At 58.3% G+C, this 15067-nt stretch overlaps 1 protein-coding gene across 12 annotated transcripts in view; it reads right to left on the minus strand.

Moving 5' to 3' along the window:
* ARHGEF10L (Rho guanine nucleotide exchange factor 10 like) overlaps window positions 1-15067 on the minus strand; it is a 152675-nt gene that overhangs the window by 66717 nt on the left and 70891 nt on the right. For 6 of the 12 annotated variants that reach the window (XM_046660361.1, XM_046660358.1, XM_046660357.1 and 3 more), the window contains exons 7-12: window positions 13842-14011; window positions 9151-9267; window positions 6277-6385; window positions 3652-3758; window positions 1335-1412; window positions 156-335 (exon numbers count right to left, since the gene is read on the minus strand). In XM_046660361.1, coding sequence (XP_046516317.1) covers window positions 156-335; window positions 1335-1412; window positions 3652-3758; window positions 6277-6385; window positions 9151-9267; window positions 13842-14011 — 761 coding nt within the window. Of the gene's footprint in view, window positions 1-155; window positions 336-1334; window positions 1413-3651; window positions 3759-4519; window positions 4704-6276; window positions 6386-9150; window positions 9268-13841; window positions 14012-15067 lie in introns of those variants that run through there. The other 6 variants (XM_046660364.1, XM_046660363.1, XM_046660362.1 and 3 more) reach the window with 3 other exon arrangements.

The following is a 15067-nucleotide window of genomic DNA, read 5'->3' on the forward strand; positions in this document are numbered from 1 at the left end:
GCTTAGGCCAGGCTGACTGCGGCCCTGCCACCCTCTGACCGCACTGGCTTAGACAAGGTGACCAGGCAGAGGCGGGAGGCTGGCTGATGACATCCAGCTCAGGGCCGTGGTTTCTCCCTTGGCGAGCCACGGAAAGAGAGGGTAGGGACACCTACTGAAGCCACGAAGAGGTCCCCGATCTTCTCGGTGGCGTCCCACTCGGCCACGCGGGAGGACAGGGCGATCTGGAACATGGAGTGGCAGTGCAGGATCTCCTTCACGCGGAAGAACACTGCCTGGCACTTGCGGGCGCTCAGCGCCTTGGGCTCCATCTCCATCAGGGGGTTGCGGTAATCCTGCAGGGGTGGGCAAGGGTGAGCGCCCCTCCCAGCCCCCCACCCTCAAGGCAGCCCGGACAAGGCCAAGCAGAACTCAGAGGGCCCTGGGTGGCCCTGTCCTCACTCCCCACCTGTCCTTCCGGAAGGCTCTCCATGAATGTAACACCCCGACCCCTCTTTGCCCACCCACAACCCACCGCCATGACTCCTGTGTTAAGCTGGGACGGGAGAAAGACACCTGCCTGCAAGGAGCCCCCGGAGGCAGGCCCCAGGGTCCGGGCGGGCCCTGTTCTGCTCTGCCTACAACCCAGCCAGTCCGTCTAATCGAGCAGTGACAGGGACGTCACAGAAAGCTCCCTTGGCCCCCGGAACTAGAGCCCCCCTCTCCAGCCGGCTTTGTCAGGAACACGGGATGTTTTCATCTCCACCCGCCTGATGTCCGGCCTCCCCTCTGTGGATGGGAGGGAAGAGAAGGTGTTATTAGCACCCTCCAACCCCGACAATTCCCTTCCCTGGTGGCCTCATTCCGAGAGCCCCCAACATCCTGGAAGAGTCACCATCTCAGGAACGCAAACACAAGACCAGGTCGGCACGCCTTACTCAGGTCACACGAGCATCTACTGAGCAACCCCTGGACACCCTTACGACGAACGAGAGGGCACGTCCCCGCCTCAGAGAGCTCCAGGGTGACAGGGAGACCTGGCCCCACCCCAGGGGGCTCCCGGAGTGCCGATGAAGGCAAGGTCCCTTCCAGGCACAAGGCCCACAAGCCCTCGACGATCTGGGACAGCCCTTGTTGCACAGAACCCCAACTTTGTTTCAGAAAAGGCAGTCTTCCCACGGACACCAGAGCATCAGGAATTCTCGGTGTCCTCCACCTGGAGGTCCTGCTGTCCCTATGAAAGTGCTGGCCCTCCGCCCCTTCCCCTTAAAACTGCCCTCAGTCCCCAAAGGCTCCCTGTGCAGTGTCCCTCCAGGGTCCTCCCTGCCCTCTCCCCAGAGGCCCCGGCGTTGTACCTGGAGTACTCGCTTCAAAGACTCCACGTAGCTGCCCTCGCTCTGCACGATGGAGCCCAGGATGTGCCTCCGCACCACCTGCTCGGGCGGAAAACATGGTCAGCACCCGAGCCGACCAGGGCACAGAGCGAGCCCCTGCGTGTGCAGAGCCCGGGTGACGTGAAGGGGAGTCGCAATGCCCAGAGGAGCTGACAGCTGAGGGCAGAAGGGGCGCGTCCCTCCCAGAGCCCGCTCCTGGGACCACTGGGGCCTGGCGGGCCCGCACGTCCTCCCAGAGCCCCTGCTCGCCCCGGAGAAACACCTGTGCTCCCCAGACTGCAGGATGCGGGCAGGGGGCACCGGGACTCAAGACTCTGCCTGGCCTCTGCTTGCCAGGGATGGGGGAATCGCCACCTATCCGCCATGAGGACAGGCGGCCTTCTCCATCTTTGAATGACTCTAGTAGAAAATTCTTTCTTAGATAGAACTGAATCTCAACTCCCAGCACTCGTTGATCCAAACCTTAATCAATCCTTCTCCTACAAGATAGTCCCCCCGCCGACCCAGTGGGCTTCCCTGCCCCCTCGCCATCCCCATCTCTCTTCAGCAGGAATCAACATGTCCCTCAGGAGCAGCCTGACCAGCTCCCAGCCAGGAAGCCCTCCCCTGGACACGGCAGCGGAGGGGGGCAGGAGGCAGCAAACTTTGCTGCACAGTGGAATCACATGGGCATCTTTAAAAAATACTGTCCAATGGCTCCCACCCCAGACATTCTGACTGCACTGGTATGGGGTGCGACCTGGGTGTGGGGGTGTTTAAAGCTTCCCAGGTGATCCTATTGTGAAGCTGGGACAGAGCTCATGAAAGCTGTCCTATGTGAGGGTTGTCCAACGGGGAGCCTGTCCACCTTGGTCCAGGGCTGAGAGGGTGCCTGACCCCCAGTGCGCCACCCACAGCCGTCCGGAGAGCATCAATCCAGACGCCCACCACCATCTCCCCTGCTCCCCTCTGCCGCCTCCCTCCTGCCTCCACACACCTTCTCCTCCCTTTCCACAGCCTGCCTGTGGCCCAGGCCTGCCCACGGCCCACACAGCCCCATGGCCGTGTGATGGGCCAGGCTGCTGTCCCTCACGCTGTCTCATAGTTGGATGCATTGTCAACCATCCCCAGGTGCCCCAGCTGTTCCCAGAGCAGCGTTCTCAAGCTCAGCACATTGACCTTTGGGGCCTGGTAATTCTCTGTCGTGGGGACTATCCTGTGCACTGTAGGACGGTCAGCAGCATCCCTGGCCTCACTCACTAGATGCCAGTAGCACCCCAAGCTGTGACAACCAAGAATGTGACCAGACCAAAAAACGTCCCCTGGGGGGCAAAATCGCCTTGATTGAGAGCCACTGGCCTGGAGTAACTAATACTGCCGGATCCAGGAAATGCAAAAGGCTCCCGAGGAGAGAGACTCGGCGAGCACCAGGAAGAGGAGCCCTGGACGATGAGCTGGAAGCCCGGGGTCTCAGCCGGCTCCAACAGCGACACTGGGCTGCACTGGGGAGGAGGGGTGTGTCAGCATCTCAGTGCCGGTCAGGGGCCAGGCAGGCAACAGAGACGACGGAAGCAGGTGGACAGACTCCCAAGATGGGAGGTGGTAGCCACAGCTCCCTGATTTTCAAGAAGCCAAACATCAGGATTTTCTGCCAACCAAAAACTTGGCAAATCCCTTGACTGAGCTTGCGGCCCCAACCAGTCGCGCTCAGTGTCCTCACACCCAGAGGAAAGCGGGGGTCTCTCACCCTGTCCCATGGCTGGGAAAGCCCACACTGGGAGGGAGTCAAGTGTGACTCTGCCAAGGTCCCAGAGCAAAGCCACCCGATCTCAGTGTGATGCTCTGGGGGAAGGAAGACATTGCCCCAAGAACCCCAGCTCCTGGGAGATGCCCACGTGACTCTGAGGCCCAACCTGATGACACATGGAGGGAGGGGGTGAGGGCACCTCCAGAGTCTCCCTGGAGTTGGATGAGCTCAATGCTTCTCAACCCTTTTTTCCTGCAGTCCCTTTCTTCAAACACCTTCATTTGAAACAGTTACACAGGAGCTGCTCTGGTTGCCATGGCGATGGGAAACACATGCTCTAAAAGCTGGGGCCCACCACCCCCCAGGACAAGGGCACAGAACCTGTGGAGTCCATTTGAGAAGTCCATGCAGCTGGTTGCAAAGGGACCCAGGAGCCCCCTGATCATCACTTCCCCTTCAAGATCCAGACGTTTGTGGCCCCAGGGAGCAGGCTGGGACCCCCATCTGCCCTTCCCCTGCAAATCCCACCCCCCAACCTCCCTGCTCACAGACCTGTTGAGGGCTCAGGCCATCGGGCATGGGGCCCAGCTCCGGGGCTGGGGGCTTGATGTCCGAAACGCTGACCTCCAGGAGCCCCATGTCCTCCTCCTCCGAGTCACCTGGAAAGGCAGACCGGCTGGTGACAAGTGCAAGGCGAGGACAACACGTCCTGCTCAGGCTCCAGGAGCTGGGACCCTCCCTAGACCAGGGTCCTGGGGAGGAGCAGCTCCCGGGGCCACAGGGGTCAGAGCCTCCCACTGCTACACGCCGTAGGAATTGTCCGTCCCTAAGCAGACGGGGGCAAGTGAGCGAGGGCACAGAGCCGCGGCCACGGGGGCTCAGTTCGCAGAGTCCATCTGCCAGAAGTCACTGTCCCTGCTCACACCCGCCTGCTCTGGCCTGGCGAAGGCCAGGCCGCCCATGTCCCCATCACTAGGCACTAAAAATAGTTTTTTCTGGATGCCTAAAAAAAGGGAGAAAGGAAGCCCAGAGAAGGACTGGGCTGTTTGGCTTTGTGTTTTCATCTCTCAAAAAAAAAGGCAAAGATTTAAAAGAGACGAAGTTCACTGGTGTCCAAGAAGGACATGTGGGCAGGAGTGGGGGCGTCTCAGATGGAGGACAGAAGGGGACAGGCAGGCTCGGGCAGAGAGGAAGAGGGGAGGTTGGGCAGAGTGCGGGAACCCGGCCTTGACGGTCTTAGCCCCCACGACAGAGAGACACAGGCCCAGGGAGACGGCCCCCGGCTGCTCTCGGCTCTGAAACCCGGCGGCGGTGGCCGTGGGCAGCAGGAAGTGGGTGCTGCGGGGAGGCTGGGAAGAAAGAAGAAGTGGCAGTAGCCCCAGGGGGCCGAGGGAGCCGGGACACCCAGGCTGGCCCTTACCTGAGCAGGAGACGGACGAGGAGGAAGAGGGACAGCGGACGACAGTGTGAGGGTGGGGGTGGTGAAGGCCCTCCTGCCTGGCCCACATGGCACCCCGGGCATCACTCCGCACCCACCCCAGCCGCCGGCCCCGCGGCTTCCTCTTCCCCCATGCGCCGCTGGGTAACATTCTTGGCCGGTGATTCGAGCCCTGCTGAGGCTATTAATAACGCTCTGGTGGGAGGGTGACTTAGGAAAGGCTCCGGGCTAACGGGAGGCAGGGAGGGCCTGGGAGAGCCCGCTGGCCGCCTGGTCAGCCTGGGGGTGGGGAGGATGACCAGCAACAGCTCCCAGCTGGCCAGTCCACCCCGTCCTTTCTCCAGCCACTCCACTAAGTTTGGAGTGGCTCGTCGGCCTGTCATGTCCCTCCTCGGGAGCCAGGGCTCCCCCAAAGGTTTACACTGCATCAAGAGCAGGTGGTGGCGGGTTAAACCCATTTCACAGATAAGGAACCTGCACTCCGAGAGGGCAAGAACTGTGCAAGGTCACACAGCCAGGAGGCGTGGAGCCAGATCTGACCCGGGTCAGCGAGATGCTGTCCTAGCACCAGATACCTCCACTCAGTGACTGCCCACCGAGAACACCGCCTGCCACACAGGGGTCGAGAGCTGTGCTGGGCTCTTTCCACACACTTCCTTGGTCATCCCCACCATGGCTCCCTGAGACAGATGTCATATTAGCCCCATTGTGCAGATGAGGAAACTGAGGCACAGACAGGGTAAAATACACAACTTTTCAAGAGGGCACAGAGTCTCAAAGTTCTCCCTGGCTTGAATGCCTGTGCTGACCTGGCCCTGATCCCTCGCCCCTGCCCTCGCTCCAGCCAGATAAAGCCTCTTCCATCCCTTCCATGCCTGTGTGTCCCCAGACAAGTCACTGAACCACTCTGTGCCTGCTTCCTCACCTCCAAATGGGATCAGGACAGTCCTCTGTACCTGTTAGTGTTTATAAGGATAAAGTGAGGAATCGCAAAGCTCTTAGCAGGGTGCCCGGTACAGACTATACTCGAAAGATGGTGACTATCACAAAATTCATTTCTTGGACATCTCATACTTCCCCACGTCCCGACCTTTGCAAATGCTTCCTCCTCCATCCGGAGCACCTGCTCCCTGCGCCATTTCCCGCTGCCTGACTCACCTGGGTCTCCCTCTCCTTATGTTCTCAGCCCTTCCCTGGCCTTTCTTTCTCACATTCCATACTCATTTCCTTCGTGCTTCGGCTATGGTACCCTACCTCCCGCCATGGTACCCCACCATGCGGCTCATGGATCACTACGGTCATCTCCTGTTTACATGCCTGTCTCCCTCACTGCACCAGGAGCTCCTGGAGGAAATGCTGCTTAATTCCTCTTAGTGGCCCTGCACCCAGCAAGGGGCATGGCACTTGTTAGGTGTTCAATCAATATTGGCTGGTGGATGGTGGAGAGATGGGTGGATGGACAACGGAAGGAATGAATAGGAGCACCCAAAGATGAGGCCAGGGGAGTCGGACAGAGCAGGAGGCAGGCTGAGGCAGAAGGCCACAACAAGGAGCAAGGGCAGGGATGCAGAACGGAGAGAGGCCCCACCTCTCCCAGAAGAGAGGGCCACCCTGCCAAAGCAGGGAAGAGGATGAGACCAGTTCCCACCCCCATAGCCAGAGGGGCCCAGACACCAAGTGACCCCACTGTCACAGGGCTGAGCACCGACCCTCCTCCCAGTTGGGCCCAAGAGCCTCACCGAGGACGTCTTTTCTGTGCAAGAAGGACACTTTGCGCATGACGGCAATCCTCGTCTTCTCCAGCCCGTCCTTGGTCCCGCTCTTGGCGGCCTTCATGAGCTGGGTCATCTGAGCAAAGGCAGAGGGCTCATCAGAGGAGCTGAGGGAGGCCCTGGGACACCTACCGCCAGGGCCACCAGCCCCACCCAGACCTCCTGGCCCAGCCTGCAGCCATCGGGACTCCATGGCCCATTTCCCCCAGGGAGGTGGGCAGCAGAGGCCAAGAGAGACAGCGGGGTAGTGCACCCCGAGCCCTCCTGGACGGGGTGAGAAGGGGCATTCATACCCAGGGGATTTCCCTCTTTATGAGCAAGGGGAGGTCCTACCGACTTTTTCCCTTTGGGACAAATGATGTGGGTAGGTACCAAATTAAGAAGATGGTGTGACACTGAGGAAATGGCTCGAGGCCTGGAGCCCTAGGTGCGGGTCAAATCCCAGCTGTGCCACTTCCCAGCGGCGTGACTCTGGACAAGTCTTAACCTTGCTGAGCCTCAGTTTCCCCACTGAGACTCGCCAGGGTCTGTGAGGACGAAACTGACAGGGTCTGGGAAAGCGTGCTGAGCAGTGAAACGAGCTGTACCAATGTCAGTGGTTACTTCAGGGGTGACTAAAAAGAAGGGAGGACCCCATCCCACCTGCTGAGCCCCAGTGAGGAAGCCTGTCCCTTGCCCCCAAAACACCAGGTTTCTTACTGAGCCCAGGAGCGGGGAGGCAGAATTGCAGGGTGGGGAGCGACCCGTGGACACCAGCACAGCAAGCCAAGCAGAGCTCGAGGCGCGGGGGGGACGGCATGCCCAGGAGGAAGAAGCGGGCATCCTGGGCGCTGGCGGGGGGGGGCCGGGCCTGCAAACAGAGCTGCTGTCCCCTAACTCATTCTTCTGTCCCCTCAGCCTCCAGCCCCCAGCCCAGCCCTGGCATCTTCCCCGACACACAGCCAGGGCTGTCCGATAGGACTTTCTGCAATGATGGAAATGCTCTCTATCTGTGCTGTCCAGTACGGCAGGCACTAGCCACACGTAGCTTCTGGACACTGGAAAGTTGGCTGGTGTAAGTGAGAATGCAAATTCCTGATTATGTTTAATTTTAATTAATTTCGATTTAAATAGCCACATGGCTGGCATAACGGATAGTGCAGTTCTGGGGAAACCCTCTCCTTCCTGAAGCTCTGCTGGGAGGGGGTGGGGAGCACTCGGCTGCAGGGTCTCTGGTCTCTGTTCACCATCACCTTCCCCCCAAAAGCCCCTTGGTCCCCACTTAAGGGCCCGGGCACCTCCTGGGGGTCTGGGCGAGGAAGGTTTGCCGAAAACCCCGCAGGAGCTGGGGCTGCGGGCAGGGGGCGGCTTTTCAGGAACAAGGCCGAGTTTCTGGAAACTATCATCGGGGGAAAGGGAAGTCCTCTAGCCCCTCCCTGCATCTGGATGGCACAATCCTGGAGCAGTGGTGCTCGGCCTTTCGTGGGCTGGTCACGACTGCCCGTGAGAATCTAACGAGAGGGAGAGATGTTGACCCCAAAAACTGCACAGAGGTGCTCAAACTCTTCCGGGGGGCTCACAACCTCAAGGTTGGAAACCTCTGGTCCGGAGCCCAGTTCCTACCCCGGCAGAAAGCCATTAAGGGGCTGTCCTAGGAACCCCAGAGTGATCTTTGGGGGAACCATCGGAGGCCCTTCTCTTGGCAGACACTGTGGAAGGTGTCCCTGAGTCAACCTGCCACCTCCACCCAGCTTCACAGTGCAGAGGCCAGGGCCGGGGCACCTGAGAAGTTAAACCAGCCCCCACCCTGGGTCACGGGCCTCTCGGGGAGTCTGTAAAAGGGCCATGCAAACTGTGAAGTACCTTCCTCAGGTTCTGATGAAAGAGCCTACAGGACAGAGGGTGCGCCGGCTTTGGCACAGACCCAGGATTGAACCCCAGCTCTGCCGCTGACCACTGGGGTGACCACCAGCTAGGAACTTCAGTCACCAGCCTCACTAAGGCTAAGTGACAGCAGTAAGACAGCTGCCTCCCAGGTGCCCTGGGGACAAAACGGTCAGGTGTGCAAATAATAATGCCACCATCCACTGAGCTCTGAGGCTGTGCCAAGAGCAGCACTCAGCACCCTACAGATCTGGCTCCTCGAATCCTCACAGCCACCCCGGGGGCTGGTCCTGTTAATGCCCCCATTTCACAGACAAGGAAACCGAGGCTCAGAGAGGTCAAGAGGCCTGCCCAGGATCACACAATGAGGAAGCGGTGGGACTGCGATTCAAACCCAGGATTGCGGGCCCCAAAAAAATCCATAGCACACAGTAGCTGCTCAATTAATGGAAGCCACTGCTGTCAATATCATTATCCAGAAGGCTGAGTCCCACGTAGGGAGAGGGTACTCGATTTCTCCTACAGGTTCCTTACCCTGGATCTCTCTGAACAGCTCGGAGGGGGAAGAGTGTCCAAGGTCACCAACACTCACATTTTTCAAAGCGTAACCCAAACCCACCTGCCATAGTTATCAAATACGCAGATTCCTGAGCCTTGGTCCAGACCTGCAGATCAGCATCTCTGCAGGTGGAGCTCAGGAATCTGCATTTTCCAAAGCACCCCCAGGCCATTCTGAGGACCCTAAAGTTTGAAAACCCACCCAGGAATTCTTGTAGATGGCGAAGGTTTCACTTGAGGGTGAAAGAAAGAGGCAAGAACATGGACAGGAACAGAGCCGGCTTACGGCATAGACCAGTTCCCGCAGAGATGTGAGATGCGGCCAGTGCCAGGTCTCGGGGGCAGCCCTGGGACTCAGGCCCACCCTCTGCGGCCCCAGGAGCAGAAAGAAAGGACCTGGGAGGGACAGACAGACAATACCTTACAATCGTACTTGTGCTTCAGCTCCTGCATGTCTCTCCCCCCAACTCTCAAAGCCAAGATGTCTCTCTTAGTCCTGGCGTATCTCTCCTTTAGCCTAGTCAGGTCTGGAGAAAGCTGGAGCCCCCAAGCGGCCAGGCAGAAGGAGAGCAGCAGGTGAGAGGAGCAGGCGGGACAGGGAGGAGACAAAACATGGACATCAGAGGAAAAAGGAGAGTCAGGTAAGGTGGCAGAGGGACCACTCGGAACAGGTAGGATTTGGGACCTGGGGATGACCAGGGCCAAGCAGCAGTCCGGCCAGGCTCTTGCCTGGAATCGGATCCTGCATGGAATCGGCTCCAGCAGCATCGAACCCAAACATGCCAGGCAGCCAGGTGCTGGTCTCTGCAGCAGGGAATCCTGCTGCTGGGGAGGAGCTGGGAGGGGAACAGCCCAGGCCCCCGTCTCTCAGGGAAGGGGAACAATGCTCGGACTGTGTCTTAGTCATCTCCCCATCCCGGGGGCCCAGCACAGGGCTTGTGATACAGGAAGCTCTCAGCAAGTTTGTGAGATGGATGGACGGGTGGAACAGTGGGCAAGGGGATAAATGGATGCACGAGCAAACGCGGAGAAAGACAGGTAAATGAACAGAGGGATGGCTGGACAATGCAAAGATGGATGGACAGATGGACAGGCTCATGGATGGAGGGATGGGTGAACAGACAAATGGCTGGGTGGGCAAATTAGTTAGGTGACTGTGTAGCAGGGTAAATAGATGGAGGGATGAACAGTCAGATGAATAAATAAAAGGATGGATGGACTGGTGGATGGATAGAGGCAGTGCTGTGCTGGTAAATATTTAACGACCAGTTCTCCAGGAGAAAAAGCCCTGCCTTGCAGCATTTCCACGGTGTGAATGCTCCCACCTTGGCCAATTCAAGCTAGCGACATGACTGAAGGTGGAGTCAGAAGGAGAGACACACAACTGGCTCCTGGGCTCTCGTGAGCTGGGCGGCGCTGGCTCCAGCACGCCGCTGGAGGAAGGGCGGATGAACAGAGGGAGGAGTCGACGGAGGAAGGGAGGGAGAAATGGAGGGGTGGGCAACAGGATGGAAGGATGGATGGATGACTACCTTACATACGACCTGGGAAGACAGACGGATGGACAGATGAGCAGATAGACATTCAAATGCATGAACTGTATGAGCAATAGTGACATTTGGTGAAGTACATGCAAGACGGAGACAGGTACTACTTCTAGAGACGTCGACAAGCAGAGGAATCAAGAGTATGAGCTCTGGAGGCAGCCAGGCCCAGAGTCAAATCACCGCTCCCCACTTACCAGCTGCAAAAGTCTCTTTACCTCTCTGAGCTACAGCTGCCTCACAGGTAAAGTGGCCACAATAATAGCTTCACACAGTTATTGAGAAAATTAAACGGACAATACACATAAAGCCCAGAGCTTAGGAAATGTTCAAAAAATGGAAGCCATTGGGCCAGCCCTGGTGGCCTAGTGGTTAAGTTTGGCGTGCTCCACTTCAGCAGCCTGGATTTGGTTCCTGGGTACAGACCTACACCAACTCGTCTGTCAGTGGCCAGGCAGTGGTGGCAGCTCGCAATCAAAAAGAGGAAGATTGGAAACATCTGCTAGCTCAGGGCAAATCTTCCTCAGGAAAGAAAAAAAATGAAGGAAGCTATTACTATACTATCTTTCAAATAATAAGTCATTATTTGTTGACTAGATGGATAGTTATTTGGATGGAGTGTTGGATGGTTGAATCGATGGATGGATGGATGGATAGGTGGATGGAAGGAAGGATGGACAGAGGGACGGAAGGATGGAAGGATGGAGGGATGGAGGGACGGAAAGATGGATGGTTGGATGGAGGGATGGAAGGATGGAAGGATGAAGGGACAGAGGGATGCATGGATGGATGGACGGACAGATGGACAAGGTATTTTCCCTCAAAGCATATGTGATGTGGAGTTGCAGCTGGCTGTGTGACCCTAACCAGATCATCTAACCTCTCTGAGCTTCTGCCATTTAGGTTCTCTGATCAACAAAATGAGACTCTTAATGCAAATAATTCTAACCACTCTACAGTATTAGAAACATTAAATGAAACTGCTTTGGAAACTATACCACACGAGGCAAGTGTTCACTATTATGTGAGGAAAGAGCAGGACAGGGATCCTTCTGAGAGTTACTCAGACTCCCAAAAAACTGGGGAGCTTGGGGTTTGTACCAAGTCCTATTTCATGTATAAATAAGATGTTGACACAATAAAATCAGAAAGCCCCTGGGCCTTCTGATGCCCCTCCGCTGCTCTAAGGGTCAGAAGAACTGGGATGGGAGGTAAACTGTAGAACTGGCCAGATCAGACCAGGGGAGTGAACAAGGCTGAGGTCAGAGCTGACACTCGTGCCCAGTCTGCTGGCCAGCTGGACACGGTGACCTTGATTATGAAGAGATCATAATCAGAAAGTGGAAGAGCTCAACGCAACCCACTGCACAACTGGAAAAACCGCCTCCCACTGACCATGAGCGGCGGCCAGCAGGAGCTCGTTCACATAAGAGGACCGGGCTCCTGCTCACATCTGGGTCAGCTGCTCCCAAGGAGGTCCCTCTGCAGACCCTCAGTCACTTTCTTTGGCAAAAATTTGCGGACTGAGGGCTGGCCTCTGGAGACATCTGGAGGAGGGGCTCCACTCGCTCTCTGGCAGCTGGGCAGGGCGCCAGGGCCCTGGTCAGACTCCAAGGACAGGGCAAAACCCTTCCGCAGACCTCTGCTGCCCGGCGCCCCACAGCACACACAACACAGCCAAAGAGCGGTGGCCTGAAACATGCAGCGGCTGCAGCGCCAGGTGCGGGAGCAGGTGCACCGAGCAGCTCAGGAGGGCAGAGCACCGCGGTGGGGCCCGGCGGGGTTTCCGGGCAGAGCGGACCAGAGGAAAGGCCCCTCCACAATCCCGTCTCCCTGGGCGCCTGCTGTCCGGGGAGCAGGAGGGGCTTGGCCCACGGCCAGAGAAAATGTCCTCGTGGTCAGAAATTCCAAAAACTCGGCCAAGTTGTTTGTCTGCTGGGGAAGAGCCCAAAGCCCCCAGCGTGAGGGTGTGAAGGACAGGAGCTCAGGGGCAGCCCCCAGAGACCCCACCCCTGGGGCCAGCCACAGGAGGGCCAGCCCAGCAGTTGTCAGGGTTCTCTGTGGGCCCCTTGTATCCCCTGGGGGCAGAGCGCTGGTTAAAAAGCAGATTGCTGGGCCCCACCCAAACCCTGAACCAGGGTCCCTGGGAGCAAGGCCTGGCGTCTGCGATGGCAACCAACTTCCCCCGTGGTCCTGATGCCCGCGCCAGTCTGAGGAGCACCCCTGGAGAGCCCAGATTCAGTGCCCCATGGCTCCTACCCTCTCAGAGGGGCCTGCAGTTCCCTCCTGGTCCCAGCAAGAAGGCAGGGGCCTGGGGAAGCGGCTGTGGGTGATTAGGAGGGACAGCCAGGGACTGAGAATAGCTCCTCTGGCTTCTGTACCCCAGCTCCCAACTCACCTCTCAGAAGCATCCTCAGATTGGACCCTGGATTGCCAACCCCTTGGACTGGCACCCACCCATGTCAGACAGGTGGCCACAGGTACCCGGGCTTGTGTTAACAGAAAGGCATTTTTGTCTTCATTTTTGACAAATTGTTTCATATTTCAAATCTCCTCCTAGACCACAAGGGTTCCCGGAGCCTGGGTCGGGTCTCCCTGTCCCCGGGTACCCCAGCCCACACCCCATGGGCCTGGTGGGGGCACAGTAGGTATCACAGATGCACAGCTTTTTCGCTAGCAAGACATCAAGTCTGTTTTCTGTGGCCCAGCCCACGGAGGCCCAGACATGTGGAGCTCAGGGTTCAGGAGAGACCTGCTCAGCCCCCAGGCTTCCCACGGACTTGGGGAGCCCGTCTTGATCTGAGGAAAGCTCACCTCGACACTCCTAGGTGTGGGTGCTGCTCTGGCCAGCATCCCTCTCTCAGAGGGGATCCCCAAATTCAGAAAGGGGCAGGAGGCACTAGGAAAGACTTGGAGGACCCCAAAATCCCAGCCCGGGCCTGGGGCCCCCCGCCTTGTCCCTGCCCAACCTTCTGGCAGGACTGGCTGAAGGGTGAGCCCACCTGCCTGTCTGTGTCATTTTCAAAGGAGCTGGGAAGGACCCAGTCACCTGTTGGGGGGCAGGGCCTGTCTGCAAGCAGCTGCTCCCATTAAACCCCACATCTCAGCATGGATAGCATCTGCCTTCTGGTGGCTTCTACAGAACAGATGGGAGGAGCAAGGCAGCCACAGGAAAGGAGGAAGCAGACAATCGGTCTTCCTTGCGGCTTCCTTGGCTCCCTCTGTGAAATCGGCAGAGTGAGCCCGGCTCCAGGCAGAAACACCGGAAGAGACAGGCGCACGGATGGCACGTTGAAAGGCCCTGGAGAGAAGCATGGTCTTAGCAGCCCAGAGGGTGGTGTGGACCTGAGATTGGTCTGAGAAGGCATCCCGCAGGGCAGGGAGATCGAGCGGATTCAAGCCAAGTGCCAGCTCTAATCAGAGGGGTTGGGCTGCCTGAAGCACGGTGTTAAGGAGGATTCTGAAGCCAGATCTGAGCCCAGGAGCATAGGACCAAATGCCAGGGTCTGCCACAGGAATGGAGCGGGGGCAGCACCTGTGCCAGAGGAGGGATGCCCCGCCCCTCACCTTGGGCTGAAAGGACACTCGGTGCTTGGCGGGCTCTGCCTCCGGCTTGGCCTCCTCCCCGGAGTCCTCGCTGTAGCTCTCAAACTCGCTGGAGCTCCAGCCTAGGTCCTCCGCCTCCCGGGGCGTCCTGTCCTGGTGTGCATCCTCATAGAGCAGGTTCCTCTCCACCCCTGCCGGCCAAGGGACAGGGCTGGTGAGCGCAGGCCCCGAGGCCAAGCCCACCAGACCCACTTTCTGAGGCCCGGCAGGTGGGCAGGGGGCGGTGCAGGCCCAGGTCCTGGGGCCCCAGCTCCACTTCCTCATCCATAAGAAGGAGGCGATGACAACACAAAGTCCACCCCACAGAGTGAGGAGGACACGAAAAATGCAGAAAAGCACAAGAAATGTGCTGGGGTCACGACGGCACGCTAACTTCCTCCCGCTGTCAGCATGACTTTGCTGGGGTCTGAGTGCTCATTCTGGGCCTCCTTGGCACTTCTTAGTGGAAAAGAGAAGATGTGACACCCAGTCCTGACCTCAGCATCCTCGAGGGTGAAACGGAGATGGTCGTGAGCGTTAAGAGTTTCCCGTGTGGGTCCAGGATGGTCCGATAGGGGGCGCGCCTGGCCCAGCATCCAGGAGCATTCCCTTCTCCAAAACCCCACAGGAAATGCCTTGGACAGAAAACTGGGGACAAAGACCTGAGTCCACTGGCCTGGAGGAGCAGGGGCCACCAGGGCCTGGCACTCTTGGGGTCCCCGTCAAGTTGGCTGGGAGATGCGGCTTCCAGGCTGAGGTTTCCGGGAAAGCCACTTTCCCGGGCAGAACACGGGGTCCCGGCCCAGCCCCAGCTCCACCTCTGGGAGATCTGGGGCTTCCCCTGCATCCCTGGGCTTCACTTCCCATCTGTCACCTCGAGGAGAACTGAACGGCAGGCCTCACAGAGTGACCAAAATGCTTTCGTCAACACAGAAGGAATACGGCACGGGGAAGGGTTCCCGAAACCTGCTCAGAGAGCACGTGTGCCAGACAACAGGGAGCCTTGGCTTTCTGAGGGCTCTCTGCAAAATGGGGATAATAATAAGTTGAAAGGTCAAGTAAATAAAACACACAGAGAACACTCTAGCAAAGAGCCTGGCACCAGCCAGCACTCAGCAGAGAGCAGCTGATCCTAACTCGTGGTAGCCCTGGTGGGCTCAGTGTCAGAGCCCCCACCTCCACCCCACACGAAAGCTGGGGGCCGAGGG

This window comes from Equus quagga, chromosome 5 (genome assembly GCF_021613505.1).
Source record: "Equus quagga isolate Etosha38 chromosome 5, UCLA_HA_Equagga_1.0, whole genome shotgun sequence".
NCBI lineage: Eukaryota > Metazoa > Chordata > Mammalia > Perissodactyla > Equidae > Equus > Equus quagga.